General features: G+C 34.9%; 1 protein-coding gene across 17 annotated transcripts in view; it reads right to left on the bottom strand.

Annotated features, from left to right (window-relative positions):
* SYNE1 (spectrin repeat containing nuclear envelope protein 1) overlaps positions 1-22,951 on the bottom strand; it is a 275,903-nt gene that overhangs the window by 192,339 nt on the left and 60,613 nt on the right. For 11 of the 17 annotated variants that reach the window (XR_014944012.1, XR_014944011.1, XM_015858221.3 and 8 more), the window contains 10 exons: positions 20,544-20,564; positions 20,185-20,277; positions 17,524-17,702; positions 16,228-16,424; positions 15,965-16,074; positions 7,792-7,899; positions 6,861-6,998; positions 5,493-5,657; positions 2,820-2,932; positions 2,086-2,254 (listed from right to left, as the gene is read on the bottom strand). Coding sequence is in view for 15 of the 17 variants with exons in the window: in XM_015858221.3 (XP_015713707.3) it covers positions 2,086-2,254; positions 2,820-2,932; positions 5,493-5,657; positions 6,861-6,998; positions 7,792-7,899; positions 15,965-16,074; positions 16,228-16,424; positions 17,524-17,702; positions 20,185-20,277; positions 20,544-20,564 (1,293 nt within the window). In the remaining 2 variants the exon portion in view is untranslated. Of the gene's footprint in view, positions 1-2,085; positions 2,255-2,819; positions 2,933-3,352; positions 3,813-5,492; positions 5,658-6,860; positions 6,999-7,455; positions 7,562-7,791; positions 7,900-15,964; positions 16,075-16,227; positions 16,425-17,523; positions 17,703-20,184; positions 20,278-20,543; positions 20,565-22,951 lie in introns of those variants that run through there. The other 6 variants (XM_085541498.1, XM_085541497.1, XM_032443851.2 and 3 more) reach the window with 3 other exon arrangements.

The following is a 22,951-nucleotide window of genomic DNA, read 5'->3' on the forward strand; positions in this document are numbered from 1 at the left end:
GATCACAAGAGCAATTGCAAATATATTCCAAAATGAAACATATAAATTGTATAGAGTAAATTTCTCCCATTTGTCAAAACCCCTTAAAAATATTCAGCTATTCCCAAATCTATATAGCATATATTGCCAAAAATGCACTAAAACAGTGATAACAAAAATCAGTGCTATGGGTTAAAAGCCATGGATGGCTATATCCAGTATCTCCATTGCAGCTGAGACTTTGGTACAATATAGTATTCAGTTTGATGACATACAGTCTGTACTGACCTTTACTTTTGGTATATGACACATAGATGAAAAGATGGGATAAATTAGCAACCAACACTTTTATTTTTAAACTATGGTACACAAACATTTTCTGGCCATGTGTTATAATTCAGAAACTAACTACGCATGCTCCTAGAATAGCTCAGTCAGCTTTGGCAGACAAACATACTGTCCCTCTTTTTTATTTATTTTATTTGATTGATTGATTGATTTACATATTTTCTACTAATATAATCACTGAAGGTAATAACTACAGCTTTCCTAGTTAAGACTCCTAATTAAACAGAAGAGAAACATTCAGCTTCTGCTCCTAGAAACTTGGCTGGACTGACAAAGAAAATATTTTTCCATCACAGGACGCTTAGAAGGAAATATAGACTAAAGTCACCAGGAATGAGACTAAGCTCTACCATCTTGTCTGAGTTTCCTCATTTTCATGGCACACAATTTCATAAATGATGAAAGGAAGCATTTTCTTTTCCTAATAACCAGCTCAGCATTAGTGGTTAGAGAGCATAGAAATAATCGCAACAATCATGGAATAACATGCAAATTCACCACTTAATGTTCATTTTAAAGGTAAAGATAAGAACAAATAAGAAATCAATATAAAATAATTCAAAAATTGAGATATCTGCTCCCTCATTCTTTTTCTTGACACCATTTAGCAGTCTCTAAGACAACTTTATAAAGCATACAAATGGACTGTAACTCCTAGCCATTGAAAAACTCTCTAGCAAACTATCTTACTGTAAGTGTTCACCTAACTTTTGCAGGTTTAAAACAGGGCTTAATTCCTGAAATATTTGAATCTCTAACTGCTAAAGTTTAAACCTAAAAAGGAAAAAGAATCAATAGCCCTCAATTCTCACTTTGTGTGCGGAAATCTGAGTTTCAAGTTTGCTTCTAATGCAATAAAATCTTGCAGGATATATGAGCATCAGTAACTTCCTCTACAGTGTCCTGCCTCAAAATACTTCTATAAGTGTATGAATTCTTTCCAAACTGAATTCTCCTCATATTTTCCTCATATGGATCAAATAAAAGAGGAAAAATATTTATCCCAGTCCTACTTTTGAAAGAATCATTCGGATCCTAATGTAAAGTGATGGTAACATCCTACTAAACATTTAATGATTCAGGCAAGATTTTAGCAAGATACAGTAGCATATGACTAAATGGAAATATATCAATGAGCATTTGTAAGTCAATAGCCTCTGTTTCTTAATATGATATATGGATGATGCTGAGTTGGAACAATTTCTTTCCAGAGGAGAAATAAAGTAAGTAGAAAACAATTCATTTTAAGAAGAAAATGATTCCCCAACAAGTATAATACATTCAACAAATACACAAAGACAGCATAACTTTTTTTCTCCTCCTTTGGAGGACTTTAATAATATGCGAACTGCAGAGGACTGCACCCCAAAAACCTCTTCTATTTCTGCACTTTATATATATTGACAATAAAGTGCATTTATGCACTAAATACTCAGAAACTATTATCTAAAACAAGTGAATGTCTAGGATTTAGAACTTCAAGATATTTTTAGTAAGTTAATGGTCAGATGTGGTTAGGAGTTGAGACATTATTTCTTTTCCTGAGGAGGTAGGGTAAAATGCAGCATTTTGATTTTTAACATTTTGATCATGTTTCCTCCAGGGGATGAAAGAGACAGTGCTAAGATACCCTATATAAAGGCAGTGAGAGGTTTTGACTGACAAGTCTCATTTCTCCTTCAGTTTTTATTAAATTCTAAAAATCTCAGATGAGAATATTCCAAAAATAGTGACAAAAAGAAGACAACTCCAACTTACTATGTAATTTTGCAGAAGTAGTTCCACTGACTCTCTTCTTCCATATTTAATAATCCATGATTTTAACTTTGACTCTGCAAGGACTAAGAGTGACAGTAGACGGTACTTCAGTTCCAGGAACTCCATTTTCAACAGATGGAGCTCAGATGAAGAGAGAACAAAATTAAACCTAGAAAATGAATCATACTGTAGTAAAATTCATCAATAATTTTTTCTTCCTTTCCCCCACTTTTTTTCCCCACTTTCAGTTTTTCCTGAAAGCTTTATTTACAGTTCAGATATTTCTCAAGTCTTTCACCTAATTAAGCTTACCAATATTTTATTTTATATGATTATCATTCTGATAATTATCAAATAGCAAATGAATAATAATCCTGTTAATTCATAGAAATAAATAGTATACAGTACTAAGTTTTGCAAAGTCATTTTTCTTAGATTCATTCTGACTGCTGTTATATAACATCTATTTCATGAGCAAGTAATAACAGGATTAATGTAAAAAATAAAAGTATTTCTTCCCAAAACACATAGCTAACATTGCTTCTCAAAAATCATTAATGCACAAGGCTTTTCAGCAAATCTTCATTTACATTCTGGCAAGGCTTTCAGTCCAATATTTACATGCTTGTCATTAAGAAACATTATTAGAAAGCAGTTTCTACACGAACAGGTTAAAAATCAAACAGGTTCCCTTTCATCCACAGAGGATTTTCATTTTGGGTTGAAAGCCTTACCTCTCTGCCATATCCTCTAATTGGTCAGGTGGAACAGGCACTCCATTAACAGACCTTGCCCCGTGGATCTCATGGAATGTCTTTTTGTGACCTTCTATGTTTTTCAGTAGATCCTGATTTTAAAAAGAGAGAGAGAGAGTGAGAGAAAAGGGGTGGGGGAAGAGATAGAGAGAGAGACAGAGAGAAGACTCACAGTAGGCTATTTAATAAGCACATTTGCAGCCTGTACTGATGACTCAATGTAGTTAACTATTTGATCATGCTCTCACAGTGTATGCAAGGGTATGCCTACCAGAAAGAATTTACATTAGCTTGAACATTTACACAGGGAACACCCCTGTTAAATGCTCTGTTAAAGCCATATCTCACAATACAAAAGATTTTAAAGCAGAGAATACACTGCAATGGCTTAACAAAAGAAGAAATCTTAACTGTATTAAAAAATGCCCAATATGCAGTTGGTAAATACTCTAATACCACTATTGTACAATCATGCTAAATTTACTGTTTACATCCTTACATCAGATACTAACCTTTGTTAAGTATTGATTCAAATTTTCAGCAATTAATCTCTATATACAGACAGAATCCAGAGCTCCTTATGTAAGTATCTATTCAATATTCAGTCAACTTCTCACTCTCTCAGCTTCAAAGGATTTCAGGATTGCTCTCTATATATTACACAAATGAAAGCCGAATGTGGTACTCGACCAGTATTCCTGTGATAAGAATTGTACCAGCAAAAACCTTACAGCAGAGCATATTTCAACTGTAACTAAGCAACACCGCTTCAAACAGCCTCCTGGAGATTACATATTAAAATGAATGACTGGCAGTAGTCTTTGTAGAGATACAGTAGCAAAAACACATAAAGTGCCCAGTGGCTGAGAGGACACAAAACAATGGATATTTTGCTTCAAAATGACAGCTTCTGGCTCAGAGTGCTCAGAAGCCTGTAAGCAAAAGGGAATCATACAAGGTTGCCCCCTTCTCACTTTGGGGAACAAAATTCATGCTCACTTATTGATCACATCTTTTGGCTCTGCCCACTAAATAGTCACCTGTTTATTGACCCAACAATGTTTTCACTGTTTTCTGCTTCAGTCAAGACCTAATTGTGAAAGAAATTACTTTCTCAGACACAGGTGATGGGCTGTTATTGCGATGTGGAAAATTCCACTGAGGATATGCTGTGACTAACATATTTTTATATCAAGGAATTACTTCAAGCAGGTATTACTTAGCTGCATTTGGGATCCTGCGTAATGAGAGGGATTCCCCTCGTAGGTAACAGTAAAAATGAAACCCAACTGTTCTATCTAATGTCATGTGGAAGCCCAAAAAGCCTTCTTCACAATGTACTCACGAAGAGAAATCCTACTGTGCAAAATTACTCACAACAAGCACACTGTCCTGAATTTCTCAGTCTTGAAGGCATTAACTATCATCTTAAATTCCTGCTAATTCCCTGATGGTTTGTCTATGTAAGCTGGTTCCTTTTGCATTAGTATCAAATTGGCCATAAGATACAAAGTTCACTAAAATAACTTGTTATTAAATAAGACAAACATTACTAGGGAAGGTGATGATGTTATCTGAACAAATACATAAGAAAAAATTGAAAAACTTCCTACCAAAAATCTTTTAATGCATTTCTGATACTACCCAGTTGCACACCAGAATACCACAATGCAAATCCTAGTAACAAAAAAAAAAGCTCCAGGTGCCAATATAATTATATACAAATGTAAGCTGATGCTTTCCCTTTCCCATGGGAAAACTCCCCTGACACAGATGAGCTTAAGTCAAAATTTATTTTTATGTAGAAATCCCCCAACACTGTACTTCTGATGCAAAGAAAATACAGTTTGGTACAAGCATTTTTCTGTTTTATGAAAGAATTAAGATATGGTCTGTAGTATTTATATTATAAAAAAGAAAAATATTTGACTTGCTTTTTTTCCAGTTAAAGTTGAATTTTACAAATCCTGAAACATTTTATAGACTCAAGAAAACTAGTGAAATGCAGCCTTACTAAAGGCTAGATTTTGAAAGAGAATAGTAAACAATATCTTACTCATAGTTTTCAAAGTTATTTTGGTTAAAATTTATATGCTACCACTTAGAACAGCTATCCGATCTCTAATAAAGAATAATTGGGATACACAACAACTGTCACAACTGTTCTAAAATCACCAGCTTTTCATTATGTAGCATTAAGTGTACTGAAAAGTGTGAATTTTCAGTGGAGAAATAACAAAACCATATCCAAAAAAATCAAACACACGTCCAAGCAGAAACAAGAAACACTTAGTATGTTTGCTCTCTTTCTTGTCCTTTACTTAGTATGTTCACCTGGGCAAATTGTGCATCCAGCTCATCAGTTCCTTGTGGAATTTTACCCAACAGAAATGGAATAGGAAAACAGTTAAAATGCTTGTACCTGATATCTTTCAGGAAGCAGGAGCAGCAACAAAACAATCTTGAATTTCACTTGCAAAATATATAGATATCACAGCTAAAGTCATCACAGAAGGACACCTAATTTTTAGCTATCACAAAGGTAACACCACTCACACCAATTAGTCTTCAAAACAGAAGTAATCATCATGAATCATTACAGCCTTAAAAATAATGAAATACTGTGCACAGAACCAGTGCATCTGGACCAACCTTAAGTTGTTCAAGCTTTCGATGTATTATATTTGCTGTCTCCTCATGAGCTTGCTGAATGCTTACTTCTTCTCTTAAAGAAGTCTCTGCTCTATAGAGCCAAGCACCTATGGTACCCAAAGGTGCAGGAAGAGATTTATCAAGGTGTATGTGCCAGTCAACCAGCTAGAAAATAAAGACAAAAGCACTGAACTTATGTCCTTGCTTAATTAAATGAACAGGTACTCGGAAAGTTCAGACTCTGAGACAAAAGATTACCAAAATACCACTTTACAAAGTCTATTTAAAACATAAATATAAATGTAAATACATTCCACTTCTCATTAGGCCTGAAATTACAACGTGCTCTTGGGCAACAATATCTCTATAAGGATTTGATGATAGATGCTGTTACTCTTCCAGAATGGTATCTTAGCTGCATGTAAACTGTAACAATTGACATACTGAAGGTCTGGAATTTCATCAGTTAATAGGCACAGCAAGGTAGGTGAGACAATCTTCCTCATAGTGTCATTTATTTAATACGTTTGTATAAAACCTTTTTACTACTCTTGATTTTATTTTCTCAGTCAAATGCAAATAAGTTTCAAAGGACTGTGGAACTGAGACTACAGCAGTAAAATAACATCTTATTGGCAATCTCATTTATGGGTGTAAAAATAATAAAACAATAAAATCTATGACTAAACCCTAGCTTTTTTTTTTTTTTTTTTTTTTTAAGTAGTTACTCTTTAAATATGACACACACAAAAATAAACAAACAAATAAAAAATAATCTGCTAAAATACACTGAGTAATAATTATTTGATAACTTCTTATTTTGGATAATCTAACTCACTTGGGATTTTTCACTCAATTACAAAATTACTATCAATCCTGAACACTGCCACTTATTCCTGCTATTGCAGATAGGTAAAAATTAACCTTAAGGCTTCATTTATTGATAAAGCATTCAGTATTTTTTTGCACATTATTTAGTTAAATTAAAAACATTATATTTGAAATTTATACTTATTGCTAGAATAACTAGCAATTTTCATTAAGATATTACATGTCAAATATGCATTGTGCACACTCTACAACACTTTCAACTTGGCTATACACTGCTAACAATTTCAAATAAGGGGAAGCTTCAAAGCATTTTACTTGTCTTTAAGTTCATATTCTGTCTATGCGTGAGCAACTATTAAAGACGATGAAAAAACATTCCCAAACCAACTACAATATAATCCAGCATTCCTGGAGACATAATCCATATTTAGTTTCCAAATGCGTAGCAAAATCGATAGCAAATGGTTTGAAATTTTAAATAATTTTAAATTTTCATACTTAACAGAAAGGATATAGCATAATAAGTTTTCAGCTTACCCTGGAAGAAACTCTGTCCCACGCTTGCTTCACTATAGCTTGATCAAGTGACAATTTACCATCTTTCCTTAAGGACTGGGTTACAAGTTCAATAGGTTTCCTTTTCATCTCATACTGTATTCTGAAATGCTTAAATGACTGCACAAAGAGAAAATCAAATCAGTGTAACACAGACTCAAACAAATTCTGTAACATTTATGGTATACTGTTACCTGTATGACAATTTTGTACTGATAGCAGTTTTAATACTCCAGAAGTATTTATAGCTTCTATAGAATTGCAGTTTAGATAACATTTTAAGAGAAATTAGAAACCCCCCAAGAAAATATGCATAAGACTTAGGTATTTCACTTCAGTTACCAGAAGCCTGAAACCTGTCCAAAAGAAAATAGAACAGAAAACTAGCAAGAGAATTAAATGCTAGTTGAGACAGACTGATTGCTTTTAGGAAACAGTCAAGCTACAGGAGAAATTTAAGGTCAAAATTTCTTCTATAGGTTTAGACATTTAGACATAACTTTTGAAAGAAGGGTTATAAATGAAGAACTAAGCCCTTTCCCCTTCACCTGTCACCTTATCCAGCTTTTAGTCATACCTCCTATTTGAGCTATATAATGCAGGATCTGGACGAACTGTACAGACACATGGCTCACTTCTAACTAGGACAGACCTTATTCATGCTGCTAGAAAAAGCTCTCTGCAAGGAAAACCATCTGTGCACTGCTCTACGTAGCAAAGTTGGAGCTGTCATCATTTCTCCACCAACAACAAGTGACACAATTTGAATCCTTATGTCTTTAAGCTACAGTACGTAAAATTGCATACATGTACAATGCATCAAATTGTATATATGCAGGTGGTACAAAACACTGCAGTGCAGTGTCACAGAACGGTGACAGTAACATTCCAAACATCTTTCCCAGCTGCTTACCTGGTATTTCTCCTGCAAGCTTGTTTCTGCCACCTGTGCCCGTGTTAAATCTCTTTCAAACTGATCTGCCCACACTTTTAGGTCTCTCAGCATCAACTTGTCTTCCTTCTATGATTTAGTACAACCACACAAAAAACATTGCATCTATTAGTACGGGTGTCAGATACAGTCCAGAAATGAACATCTCTGTAGCAGCTAAAGGTCATTAGTTATAGTGAAAAATCAATGGAAACCGCTGGTCTAAATTCTTTCCTCATCTACCATTCATGTGGCCTAACTGAAAAGCACTTTGAATTGAAGGAAAAACTCAGCACTTAGACAGGAGTCTCAGAGAGGTGAATTAGTGACTATTTGGGTCATTACTGTGTCAGAAATACTACTTGCAGTTCTCACCTGCTGTTAAATTAATAGAAAGTACTTTAAATATCACAACAGCTAATTTTAGTTTTCCACATACACTCAGAGGGAATTCCAATAAAAACTAATTGATCTGAGACAGGAGAGGGTTTATTATCATCTTTATCATTTTATGACCGTTCTATCATCTTGTTATCTACTACTGAACTACTGCTTGGGGGTGCAGCAACATTAGAAGAGAAAGTGCAAATGTATGATCCAAGCTTGCACATTTATTTTCTTCGTGACTTCAGGGCAATTCTTGGCATCAAGTTGTATGTACAAAAACTAGAAAAATATTTTGGTATAGAAGGTTCTAACAAGAAAAATGAAAAGAATCTTAAGAAAATCTGGTTCTGTTCAATCTCTTCCTTCCATGACATTTTATGGCTCTTAAAAACAACATACTTGTTTTACACTTTTGCTTCAACACTTCAAGTCTATCATTGGCACTGGTTCTTTGCAAGGCTGCTCTTCAGAATTCAGTGGGCTGATAGTGAATAGAAAATCTCAGGTCTTTAAGCCTGTTATATTAGAAGGGTAGCAGACAACAGAAAGTTTTTTTGGGCACTATGTAAGAACACTAATCTTTAAGTAGGATACAAATGTCCATCTTGGATTTCCAACTGATGAAAGACATGTTCTGGCTACTAATCAGAAGCCACGTTTTGAAAGCAAAAAGGTTATATTACTGTAAATACGGTAACTGTCAGAAACACATTAAAAAGAAACTATTAAAATGAATAAACAGAACATATTATATCAGCTATGTACATAAAATGATTGACTAAGATTCAAGCATTATATAGGAGAAATAAAACTGTACTTTAACCATCATAACAGTTTAGGAGCATTGTTTCGTTTCAGCTGAGGATCATTTTTGATGTATTTCTGCTGATTTTCATACTGATCCTCTACTCAAAACAGCGGTAGTTGGCTGGACAGAATTTGCATAAAAGAATGTGAAAATATCACAGGTATTACACCTGTTAATTGGATATTACAAGGTTGATACTGTGTATGGCAGCTGCATTGGAATAAAGTTCTCTATAGTTCAGGATCCTGTCTTCTGGCACGTGCTTAGGCTGCTGCCTGAGAAACAGTATGGGACATCTGTGACTCCTTGCCGCTCCAGCTATTTCCAAAGCTGGCATTTCCTTTACTTCACAGAAGGTCCCAAGATGCCAGAACTCCTACTGCTTCCAATAGTCACATAATTTAAATATAGAGAAGAAAAATAAAAGCACTACTCTTCTTGCATGATAATTTGCTGTGTGTGGAAAAATAATATCAAGATTCTTCAAGATGAACAGCAAATTCATTACCAGTCCCATGTGAGGAAAAGAATGTAAGGAGAGAGAATTCTTAATTCATGCTACCACAAAAAAAAAAAACAAAAAAAAACAACTCTAAAATCTTTGGAATTACGGGCACTCTATACACTAGAAATGATAACTTCAGTGATTGACTATTGAAATCTCTGTTAATGTTTAGCAGTCATCTCCATAAAGACAGTAAAAACCCCTGTGTCTAAATGGATTTAAACTATAACAATCCTAATAATAGTAAATTGTAAGTAAGGTATTCCTGAAGTCAAGAAGATAACGAATGTTTAATAATACCATGTATACTGCTTTTGTAGTTCACACTATACCTTCAATTTTGTAAAGCATGGGATTTTATTCTCTATGGATTACATTCTTATTGTTGAGAGTCACTAAAGATAAGACTGCAAGAGTATCTGTGGTCACTACTGTTTCTACAGCAAAACTAGTAAAATAAGTATCTTGCAAGATTTCTATTAACGTGTTTAATAATTTATTGCTAAAAAAATTTTATGTATTGCTAAAATCTGACCAATTTTTTCTAAACAGAATATCATCAGCAACAAGAGGATTTCTATGGCAACAGAACATAAAGAAAATGGGAACAGCCACAACTGTGTTAAATTAGAGTATGGTTTCTCTGAATTTAAGTGAGGAGATAAAGCTGAGAGGTACCACCGAGTCTTCCGTGATCTATTTAAATGTTTTTACTATTCAGTCAGACATGATTTGTTTACTTAATTGCAGAAGGTGAAAGCACTTCAGTAACTACCCCACTGAATGGTGTTAAAGACATTGTGCAACACAAGAAAAGAAGTATAGGCATATTGTATTTATTCATTTTCACAGCTTTCTATTTCAGCGTATCACTTGTCACCTGCAAACTTGAGAATGTGAGAATTTGAATAGTTCTGCTGGTTAATAATTACATGTTAGAGAACTCAAAAAAGTACATAATCTCTAACATGTAATTATTAACCAGCAGAACTATTCAAATTCTCAGGCACAGCATGGACAGAATTTTTAGACATAAGTATTTGAATCTAAAGTTATCTGTTTTTCAGAGATGCTGAATTACTGTATTGCCTTTTTGCTGGGAAAAAAAAATAAATAAAATCAAGTCACTTTTAAAATGTATATACATGAAAACAATTAATTAGGATATTCCTCTTGAAAACACTGAGTTATACGTAAGTGTTACAGTTAACACATAAAGACTCACTGACAACATTACCACAGATGCACTGTGAATGCTGAGCCAAGCATCACTTTCAGAAATGAGCTATTAAAGGCAGACAGTAGGCTACTGGAAGAACTCAGGAAGTTATTTTTTGCAGTTGCTGCTGAGGAAAACCCTCTTATAACTCGGAACACTGATGGTAAAAATACACTGGAAGTGATGGGTTTATCATCTAATTTACTAGCTTAATATCAGAGCATGAGAAATGCTTTACAACAGGTATATTAAGAAAGAGAATGCTTCTTCTGTATGTAAATCCATAGTGAGATGAAGTAACTTCTACCACTTCACCTCTTCATTATCTTAAGCAGCAATACACCAGGACTATGTAAGGCTAAGATTTTATATTATGGTCCAATCAAAGCTGCCTGAACTTTTGCTTGAATGGATTGAGAAGATGAAAATAATTCTGCTATGGTTATTGAACTTCATTTCACTATATATGAATAGTTGTACATACATAGCATGAGGTGAACAGTTGATCAACCTATTTCTTGTTAAAAAAAACAAACAAACAAGCCAACACAAAGAAACTACTATTGAATAAATGTAATGCTCTGGACCAGGTGAGACTACAAACAGAACTGACTGACTATAATGACAGCTGCTATTTTCTTCATTACATTTTCAATCCTGCAATCTTCTAGTTTTAACTGATTGTTCTGAAATGCCTTTGAATGTATCTGAAATTTCTTTGAATGTTCATTTTATATAAAAAATTCCACCTGTTGGATTTCTCAACTTCTTAGATAATACTAGGAAGTTTAGAATATTTAAATGTCCAAGATAATTACAAAAATACATCTGTAAAAAACAAAACTAATGTAAAAACAAAGAGCTGAGCATATCATGTAATTAAACATGAATGCTGTTTCCTTCAGACACACATAACACATACATCACTTGCACAATCATATATTCAGTCTAATATCTACTCTATAAACCTAAGAATATATAACGCCAATCAAAAATGAAAATAGATGAATGAAAACAGCAATTTGTAATCTATTTTCTCAGGTTTATATCTATAATTAAGAAAACATAGTCTGAGGCTTATTATAGGTAAGTTAGCTGCCTTTTCTATATTTCTATAAAGTCATTTGCAAAATTAGGCATTTGGCTGTTAGGATTAGCTAGTGAAAGAAAGTTAGACTCACTGTGTTCATCTATTTCCTCTTTTGGAAACAATAATTTGACGGTAACTAACCAATGTCTATTAAAATATCCAAAATCAAATGTCAAATAAGTTCAGGATAAAACATTAAAAAAAAATGAAAGTCCCAAGGCAGGCCTATTATTCTGGAGCATATTATCCTTACCTTAAATTTCATAAAAGAAATGACAAAAGTTGGGATTGATTGAAGTTCCTAGCAATATGGAACAAGTGGGAAAACAAGAGGAAGAAGAAAAAAAAAAGAAGCAAACAAAATAAAACAAAGCAGGTAGAAAGTCCAGAAAGAGCAATACGAGAGCTACATGTTTAAGAATGCAATTAAATATGTACTTAAAATATTCTCAAGTGCATGTACCTGTATCATATCTAATTAAGAAGTTCTCATGTACATCTGATTTCTGGATTACTACTCACTCTGTGATTTATCTGGGAAAAGAGTAAATTCTTCACAATGAGTTGCTTACACAGACTCATACAAGCACAGCTGATCCAGGCATGATATATTACACTCCTTTTAATTCCACTAGTCCATCACTGGCAAAATTCTCATGTCCATTCATGACTTTTGTCCACTCTATGCCTTGCTCCCTAGTCCTGTCAGTCATAACTCAATTCCATCAACTTTGCCCTTGGATCAAAATGATAGCATAGAATAACTTCATGGAAAAGAGATCTAAATGGAACCAGTTCATTAAGCAATGAGAATAAAGTCCCATACTTCAGTTCAGAGTGATTCTGTTGATAATCAAATCTTTTATAGATACTTTTTAAGATATTTGATCTATTCTCAAGAAAATCATGATGAGTTTGGCAGACTCATATACACAGATTCCAAAAAACATTAGGACAGTAGTTTACATGGTTGTGGACTGAGTGAATAAAGGAAAGCAAGAACTAAGTTGATATCACTGACTGCACAATAACTAGATTAAATAAGATATCCAGATTGTCATTTATTTATATTTATATATTATGGAGAGATTCCAGTGCTTAAAATTCAAAAACATGAAGTTAAACAATACATAGACACAAATATTTCTTTCCATATTAATGCTATATCTAAAGGAAATAATAGAAAATAAAATCTTAATCCACTGTTAAATAGTGCAGTATTATATGGAATTTTTGTACTGCAGTGGGTCTTCCCATTTCTTAGCCCACGTTCTAAATTGTGCAAAGACTGGTAAAAAGTAGGTAAAGCGCAATTTAAATCACCAGGTTATGTAAAGTTACTGTGAGCATGGATCTACATTAATAGTACTCCCAGTAGGTCAAAGGAGGTGATCTTTCCCCTCTCCTCAGCACTGGTGAGAACACACCCAGTGTACTCTGTCAATTTCTGGGTTATTTGGCGCAGGAGAGAGATGGATACGGCCTAACAAAGTGCCACAGATACACTGAAGGGACTGGAATAGCTCTTCTATGAGCAAGGACTGAGAAAGATAGGCCTGTTAACCTGGAGAATAGAGAACTCATATTTGTATATGAAACCCTGAAGAGAGAGTGCCAAAATGGCAGTTCTAGACTCATTAACAGACCCCAGTGCCAGGGCAAGAGGCAGTGGGCACAGACTGAAACACAAACAAGTTTAGTACATTGGTTGCTGCTTTTTCTAGGATGCACAATCCATGGCCATTCTAAATATACACCTTGGTTAATGAACTGATTAGAAAAAAAGGATAGATTAGTCATTTTCTCAGTGCGCAGAGCTGACAATGTATCAGATAAAAGCTACTTCTGTGATTATATATTCTTTTTCAAGAAGTATCGTTTACTGATTCTGTTTTGGGTACACAGTCATAGGCAGGATCAAATCAGACATACAAAAGTTTTGTGGGTTTTTTTTTTGGTTTTGTTTTTGTTTTTTTTTAATAGCAGCATTTATGGAAACCATATAAGTGAAATGTATGCCTTTATGTTAACTATAGCTAACAGTGTGGGTAGAACACTGTTCTACCTCTTCACTTTTACTCACCTAAAGCTTCTATGTCCATCATCTAGCTTTCATTAGGAAGTTTGCATTATTTGGTTGGTTTTCAAATTTTATTTATATAGGATTCATCCATCTCTAAGAATCTAAAATCTAGATACCTACATATTGCCAATCTGTAATCAGCAAGAGATAGACACATTTCTGGATGGTCATTTTTCTTAAGATGAATAAATTGTCTTAACATTGCATAGCATTTCAAAAGGATTTAAACTGCCTGAGATGAACCTGACCCTTAGTTATGGATTGATAAAATAGCTTTGGAAGCTGATTAAAAACAAATCCACACAGACTTTAATTTCCTGTGAGTGATATACTCCCTCTATTCTTAGCCTTTTTCTATTCTTCCTGAAGTCTATTTTAAGGAAATAATTATCACATTATTGTAGTACAGGTAACTGAGATGGATAACCTGTCAAGATTATTATCTGCTAAACTCCTAGGATACTTCTAATTCCTTGTTTTTTAAAACTAAGCACTTTCAGGGTGTATTTCATCTGACTTATGTTAAGTGTTTGCTACAGAATAAGATACACTGAGCAGCAGATGTTACTGTATTTTTCTGTTTGTCGAAATGAACTTAGAGTGACTATCTCAGTAGTAAATACTTAGTCAGATGACTCCAAACTCATAGTGAATATGCATGGGTAGCTCTTAATTGCAGGGGAGGGAGGTGAGAGGGGGAGAAGTTTACTGACTGTCTCTTACACTGCACCCAAAGCCAACTCAGGTTCTGCTGTGTTTCTTGAAGATGTGTTGTCTGCACAAATTCCTATGCTTTTCTGTTTATTCAGAGCTCAGCTTATAAGATATTGCACTGGAAGAAGTGAACTAGTGATGTAGGATTGTCCTCTGTGATCAGAGGGACTAGCTGTTTCTGTGGACATTTCTAGAATTAAAAGGAGTCTAATATTGCATGCCTATATCAGGTGTGTTCTGTGCACATAACACAGCCACAGCGCAGGTGATAGACATGACCAGGTCTTCTGGCAACAGGTGCTGCATGGTGTGCCATGGTATGGAAGTAACAAGACTGTCTCAGCCTATCATGGGTCAGAGAGGGTGGCTTTAGAGTTCATTCCCCCTCTTGCCAGCTCAGCTCCATTGCCCTGTGGTATGGCATTGGCACGTTTACATCCCTAACACAATTTTCAGTAAGGAAAACAAGGAAATGCCAGTGGCTCAGACTCTGGAATCAGACAGCAAAGATGCAGCTACTATGCAGCTACAGCACCTAATACAGCCACCTAATAAAGTTGAACATAGCCAGAAGGAAGGAGATTCACTCATTTCAAAGCTCTTCTGTGACTGTCTTTAAGGAAACTGCCTCTTTCTCTCTTGCTGGGGCTGAGCAGATTGTCTCAGCAGTGCTTCCTACCATTTGGCATGAAGGAAGTAAATTATCAGGATTGGGAAGTGAGTCACAATCCCTTGGCATCTCTGAGTACAATCCTTTGCGCTACATCCTAGTGCAAAGCCAATACACTATCATACTCAAAGCACAAACAAGAAAAACAACCAAAAATAAATAAATAAATAAATAAAATAGCAAAGCAATTCCTTAGAGAAAACAGTCTAATTTCACTATACAATAGAAAGGCCTCTCAAGCCTAAAAGTTCACATACTACTTGTAACCATTCTCTAGGACAATTCCTTTTCCTGTCCACAAATCTACTGTGATAGAAACAGAAGTGATGTGTTGCTTCAGGTAACAAAAAACTTCAATCTTATTAGGATCATGCTTGAAAAACTCTCAGAAAATGGTAAGATCAATTGATTTGCTACCATTTACTGTATCTATTTCCTCTTCGCTCAGGATGAAAGGAAAATCTCTGAAGGATCACCATTCTCTTTTCTCCCCTTATGGAGAAACATCTGCAACACTAGTCCCTTTATACTCAGTTAATCTTACTTAGTTTTCTTACTGTGCTTGCTTTTCACTTGAATTGCAGATCAAAACAGAATATAATAGTAAACTATGAAGGCAAGAAAATGTTTTTATGTATCATAATAAACTGATTTGTATAGGTATGCTAGAGAAACTTACATCGTTCTCCTGAACATCAGCCACTGTATGATGAGGATCAGGATAGTACTTCAAAAACTGGGCTACGTAGGTCATGATAGACTTTTCATCTGGCTTGTCAACATTCACATCTATACAAGCATAGAACACAGTAAATTAAGTGATAGCTAAATGGCAAAAAATATTTCTTTTTTAAATTTAATGATACTTTTTAAAATTTAAACACAATCAGCATGTTCGGTTTAACTCATTCAAATAGTCCAAACATTTTTAAATTTTGATACCTTCTGGATCAAGGAGCCTCGGAATCCCTAGCTCTGTTTCTGCAATTGCAAAGGCTTCTTCTAGGTTTTCCCTGTTTGATCTTCCTTTTACTTTCTCCATGTCCACTAAATCTGGGCGGATAGCATGGATAATGGAATGAAATGCAACACCGTTCCTCCAACTTTGTCCAAAGTCTTTGATTTCAATTCCAACTTGTCTGAAGAAGGTGAAAGAAAAAAAAAGTTACGTCGATATCAAGACAAGGTGAAATTTACACAGGACTCTCTTTGTAACTTTGTTGATGTATCTAGAAATTGCACCTGACCACTGCCAGTAGAACATCTCTTCCAAACAAGAGCTTAGTAGGATGAGTGCCAGATCAGACTGCATTGCACACAGTTATTGTATTCTACCTGCTTACTGGAAAACTGAGGGAATTCTGTGACTTTATATTTCTTTTCTCTGAGGCCGCATACCAAAGCTTTTCATTTTCCTCTGCATTATCTGCATGATTGCCTTTTTTTTTTTTTTTTCCGCAAACGGTGGCTATTACTTAATTAAAAACATAATTGTTATTATTTTTACAAAAAAAAAATCATTTTAATGTCTTTTTTTCATTCTTACAGTAGAAGCTATTAAGATACTATCATTTTTTTGACCAAATATTTTAGTGTTTTTTTTTTTCATGGATTTTGCAAAATGAGCAATCTTGGAATAATTCTGAATACAAGCAAGAGTCTTAAGGCTAACAAGGAATAGAGAGAAATAACTCTGAAATAAATTTTGTTTTACTTGGCACGGACTTTGTTTAAAAAGAAAGTAAGTGTAGGGCAGTTTTATAGTAATATGTCCTTTTTAATCTCAAAACCTCAAAAGGATTTTCATGATTTTTCATCACCTGCCTTTTGACAGGAAGTGTTAGAATTCAGTGCAGAATTCACATGTGCTGTCACTGAGTAATGCTGTCAGTGTGTGGCTTGCATTATAGCATCATGTGTTTCGGCAGCAGCACTAATGCACTGTCATTCAGACTGCTAATTCCCCTTTCAGTTCCTCCTTCTGTCAAAGAAAATCCCATTCATTATTCAGAACCTACAAAATGTGATCGCTTGTAAAATTAATGCAAATTATAAATAATTACTTGCTTGTTGTCATGGCAGAATACTTAGCAGCCTCTGTTATCATAAGGAATATGATCAGAGGCCAGTGCTGTATAAACACAGAGCAAAAGGATAGACTCTGATCGAGAGAGTTTGAACTTTAAAGAAAAAGTCTGCACCTAAGATAGAAATCTAATTATTCTGTAGGTTATTTACCTTGCTGCTGTATACTGGATCCATTTTAACAAAGCCTTCCTAGCACTTCCTTGGACCTTGGTTACCACCTTCCGTTTGCTTGGGGGACTTGCAGTTTCTGAACTGACAACACTCTCCACAGAAGATGCACTGCTAGATAGTGACTGTAGCTGTGGAAGATTGCTGGTGAGCTCTTCAATCTGTATGAAAAAATAATAAAATAAAATAAAATAAAATAAAATAAAATAAAATAAAATAAAATAAAATAAAATAAAATAAAATAAAATAAAATAAAATAAAATAAAATAAAATGGTTAATGGATGTTTGTGGATAACGTTTAATTTCATCAGTCTCTTAAATAATAAACTAATAGGACTGACAAAGTAAAGTTGGGCAGTAGCTGTCACTTTTAGATACTTCAGAGTAGCTTCAAAGATTTTAACATATGTCTGTACCTATATGATGGTTGCACTTTCAGAAATATAGAAAACCTAGCAATCATTGACCTTCCCTACTACATACAGCTACAATAATGTGCAAGTGTGTTATCTAGTACAACAAACTGTCATTGAAATAACAGGCAACGTGTTAAATTGAGCTTTAATGCACATCATAAATTGATTCAGTAATTTGAAAGGACTCTCACTAAATTAAAGAACTTAAATGACTTTGATGATCAGCCTGATAGTTCTTAATTTAACATTATACTCTTTTGGCATAAATTTAATTGTCGCTCTGCTTAGATGTAACTTGTGATGAAATAATCAATTTAGTGTAGGCACAGTGCTTTAGTAAAAATTTCTGAGGATGTATAAGTTATTTCCATCTTGGTTTCCATCAAAAGTAAATGATTAACTAGACTGACAATCTTGCTGTAAATCGTTAAAATTAGATCCGGAGGACAGTGTAAGATTGGTCTCCATCTAGACAGTTCAAAGCAAAATATCCTTGCAAGTATCTTCGTGTTCCAGTGAAATCAGCATGTTTACTTGTATTATGGTAAGCTTAATTGCTGTCTGATATCACGTGCACTGGAATTAGATGGAGTACTGTCATGGTTTGATGTGATGTACATGTAGTGATTTAAAATAGGGGTGGGATGTCACGGTTTTATGATTTTTGGTTATTGGTATTCCACATAATAACATCATGTAGTGCACTGGGATTTAAAGTGTTAATGCTCCCATTGCAGCTACCTGTCTGGAAGAGGAGAAGAACTACATTCCCCAGGGGGGTTTGCATTCAGAGAAGAGATATAACCCCTGGCAAGGTCACCTGATGTCCCTTTTTTTTCCATCAGCTCTCCTCCAGTTGCTCGTCCTGACTGCACACATCACTGCAGCACTACTGTAAGGCCTACAGCTTTCAAATACTCTTTCATTATATTTGATTTATTAGCTTCAGTTCTAATTATATCATATTATAGTGTGTTATCTTGTATTCTGATACCATATTTAGTAAATTAGTTTGTTTGTCCTCAGATCATTGCCACTGATTTTAATTATTTCCAGGTCCCCAGTTTCCCTTTCCTGGAGGTGAGGATTTTGTGAAATCCTTCAGCCCCACTGAACCAAGCCAAACCAACCCATAGACTGCAGACAAGTACAATCACCAGCAAGACAAGTAATGGTGCTTAGAATCATAGAATTGCTCAAAGTGGAAAAGAACTTAAAGATCATCAAGTCCAACCACAACCTAACCATACTACACTAACTAATAACTCTCTGCTAAATCATGTCCCTGAGCACCACATCCAAATGGTTCTTAAACACATCCAGGGATGGTGACTCAACCACTTCCTTGGGGAGCCTATTCCAGTGCTTAACAACCCTTTCTGTAAGTAAGTTTTTCCTGATATCCAACCTAAACTTACCCTGGTGCAACTTAAGACCATTTGCCTTCCTCCTGTCACCTGTCACCAGTGAGACCAACCCCACTCTCACTGTAAGCACTTTTCAGAGGTGGAAGAGAGCAGTAATGTCTCCCCTCATCCTCCTTTTACCCAAACTAAACAGCCCTTGTTCTTCAGTCAGTCCTCTTAGGGCATATTCTCCAAGCCCTTCACAAGCCTTGTTGCCCTTCTTTTGGACCTGCTCCAGTACCTCAGTGTCCTTTTTGTACTGAGGTGCCCAAAACCGAACACAGTTTTGTGTACAGGGGCAGGATGACTTCCCTACTCCTGCTACCTCCACCAATCCTCATGCAAACCAGGATGCCATTGGCTTTCTTGGCCACCTGGACATACTACTGGCTCATATTCAGCCAACTGTCCATCAGCACACCAAGGTCCCTTTCCATTAGGCAGCTTTCCAGCCCCTTTACAGTTGCCTGGGGTTGTTGTGACCAAAATGCAGGACCTGACACTTGGCCAGAGACCAACTGTTTATAAGAAGAATCCAAATTCCATAGTTTTCTTTTACTGTTCTTTTGCATTCTTCAGAGGTACTGGAAGAATGTGTTCTAGTGATGGAAGAAAGACATTCTATGCTCATTACCAAGACAGGTATCTTAGTTTAAGAAATGTGAAGCAGCCTTATCTGCTGATTTATTCAGGATCAGATCCTCAGTCAATTATATACTATCAAACATGTAATTAAATACTGGAAATGCACCAGTTCATTTGCAATAATAAGCTCTACCACTATTCAAGGAAGCAACACTGAATTTAAAAAACATTGTACCTGAAAATATAAAATTATGGTCCACACCAAGCCAAGAACAATGGAAGGTCGACCATCAGCAATATCAGTTGAGTTTATGTTGACAAGCTTAATCTATTTCAGAAAGAAAACATGTTGTTACTATGCACAAGAAACAGTAACAATTACAAAATAAATAGTTTTTATATTTTATATACATTTTTGTGACAAAATAAGATGTTTCTTAATAAAAAAGTATTCCATAATTATGTAATTTCACTTAAGTGTAGCTATAGATAATTAAAGAGTTTTAGATCCCTGGCATGCTAATATTTGTAGAAATAATATTTAATTTCTGTACGAGAAAAGTGATAAAAATTACATAAAAACATTGTACAAACCGGAGATCCTCGGTATACAGACTAGCATGAAAAGTAAAAGGAAAAAATGTTACAAAAATAATGTTTAAGTGATTAAGTAAATGTGTTAATTTTAAAATGTAAAGAAGGCATATTTTATCTTACAGCTTAGATTAAGATTAATAAAGTAAGAAAACTGAATACTCTGTATCAGTATTTAAATTATATAGGCTGCCCTTGCTATTTGTATAGAACTGATCAAGAAAATAAAGTTTTAAAATAAAAAAGAAATAAGAAAAGGGGAAAAAAGCATTAAAGAAAGGGAAAAAAAAAAAAAAGAGAGAGAGAGAAAAAGAATGTCACATCTTTTCAGGGAGCTTCTTATTGTAAAATATTTCCCATCACTGATGAAGGTTCCCTTGAGAAACAAATCATACTTTAAAATACTTTAAAAATACTTTAAAAAATAAAGAATATGAACATTTCAGTTGTCCAAGGTTGTATTTGGTTTATTAAAAGAAACTTAAATAGCTCTCAACTCCAAAATGCTTCTCTATATACTGAATAAAGTGTCACTATAAAATAATCTCAAGAGAAAAAGCAGCAGAGACAAAGGCTACATATAAAGGAACTAACATGTAGACAGTGCTTCAGGAAACTGAATAGAATAGGCAATACCAGAATATCAAGAAATACACTAATCATTCACTCAGCAAAACTAAGAAATTCTGCCTTTAGTCCTGACATTCATAAGGAGGGCTACTAAACTGTTCTTTGCACTCCATACATGTCCATGGATAGGGATTATGGAAAAACTTGATTGAATGGTTTTAAGAAAAGCACGAGACTGACTTTTGGTGAACTTGTTTTTATCCACGAAACAAAGCAAAAACTGCAGTCCTCTGAATCAACAGTTGGAAGCTCACTAGACAATGCCATTACCTACTTAAAGCAAAAACCACCATGAGTCTCTTTCTTTTAGCTGGCTCATCTCCCACAGAAACTTTTCTTTTTCTAGAAAGCAAGGCTTTACTTCTGGATATTACAGATAAAAAGAGTCACGAGGACTCAGCTAAAGCTTTTGATTAGGCAACAGCTCATGGAGGCATTATCTTATCTATACTCCACTAAAAAGAATTTAAATCTACCAAATAAATACTTCAGTACCATTAAAAAGAAAAATTCACTTTGAACACAAACAAACAAACCAAAATAACGGCAATAAGAAAGGTTTGGTCCGGATTAACATCAGTAAAATCTTGAGTGTGTTTCGCAGTATGACAGCCAGAATTCCATCTGGATTGTGAAAAAATGAAGTTGAATAAATCTATAATAAATGTTACTTGTGGCAGAGCCCAGGGAGGAAGGAGAACCCTGGCATGGACCAAGTGCCACAGGCACTCACCTCATTTGCCTGTGAGTAAAAACCAGGGACTGCACTTAGCTGCTGAAAAAGCATTCGTTGTCTGAACACATCCCCATCTCCTCTGAGAGGAAAAGGGTGACAGACTGCACAGATGCATTGTCTAAGCTGCATTCAGCCTAAAGCCACCTGCTAATGCACACCAATCTACTTCGCATATTGTTTATTTCCATCTCCCTCTAAAAGGAAATCTGAGATACAAATACACAGCACATACAAAATATAACTAGGAGAGAGAAGAAAAGTCCCTGTTGCATTGCATTATTGAGAAATAAAATACATTGATTATTATACCCACATTGAAACGAACAAACAAACAAACTGAAAAACAGAAATAAAAAGAACATCTCCAATACCAATTAAAAATAAAAATAAAATAAAAATAGATATGTCAGTGTAACACAGAAATATTGTTTTTATTTGAAAGTCATACCTACAATACTTTGAGGTTTTTTCTTAGAATCACTGAAAGGTTTGCTGGAAGCAACCTTAAAGATTATACAGTGCCAGTCCCCTGCTGTGGGCAGGGACACCTCCCACTATATCAAGCTGCCCAGAGTCTTATCCAGTCTGGCCTTGAACACTTCTGTGGATGTAGCATCTGCAGATTCTCTGGGCAAACTGTTCCAGCACCTCACCACCCTCACAGTGAAGAATTTCTTTCTAGTATTCGATTTATACCTACCTTCATCTAGATTAGCACTACTATACCTTGTATACTACAGGCCCTGGTAAAAAAAGACCTTTGTTATAGGCCCCCTTTAGGAACTGAAAGGCCAGTACAAAGGCTCCCCAGAGACTTCCCTCAGACTGTCTTTGCAGTAGAAGTGCTTCAGCACCCTAATCATCTATCACTTGTTAGTCTATATATATATTATATAACATAAGTCTATATGTTAAATTTTTATAAAGCTGTGTTACATTTTGTATGTTCCATCTAAATCTGCCAGAGGAGTGACTACAAGAATCAATCCAGGAATTAACTTGCACTCCTGCCAAGGTAATAAAGTGTAACACTGTTCTAAAT

The sequence above is a fragment of the Coturnix japonica genome, chromosome 3 (assembly GCF_054131305.1).
Source record: "Coturnix japonica strain WE chromosome 3, WE-NBRP24, whole genome shotgun sequence".
Classification (NCBI taxonomy): Eukaryota; Metazoa; Chordata; class Aves; order Galliformes; family Phasianidae; genus Coturnix; species Coturnix japonica.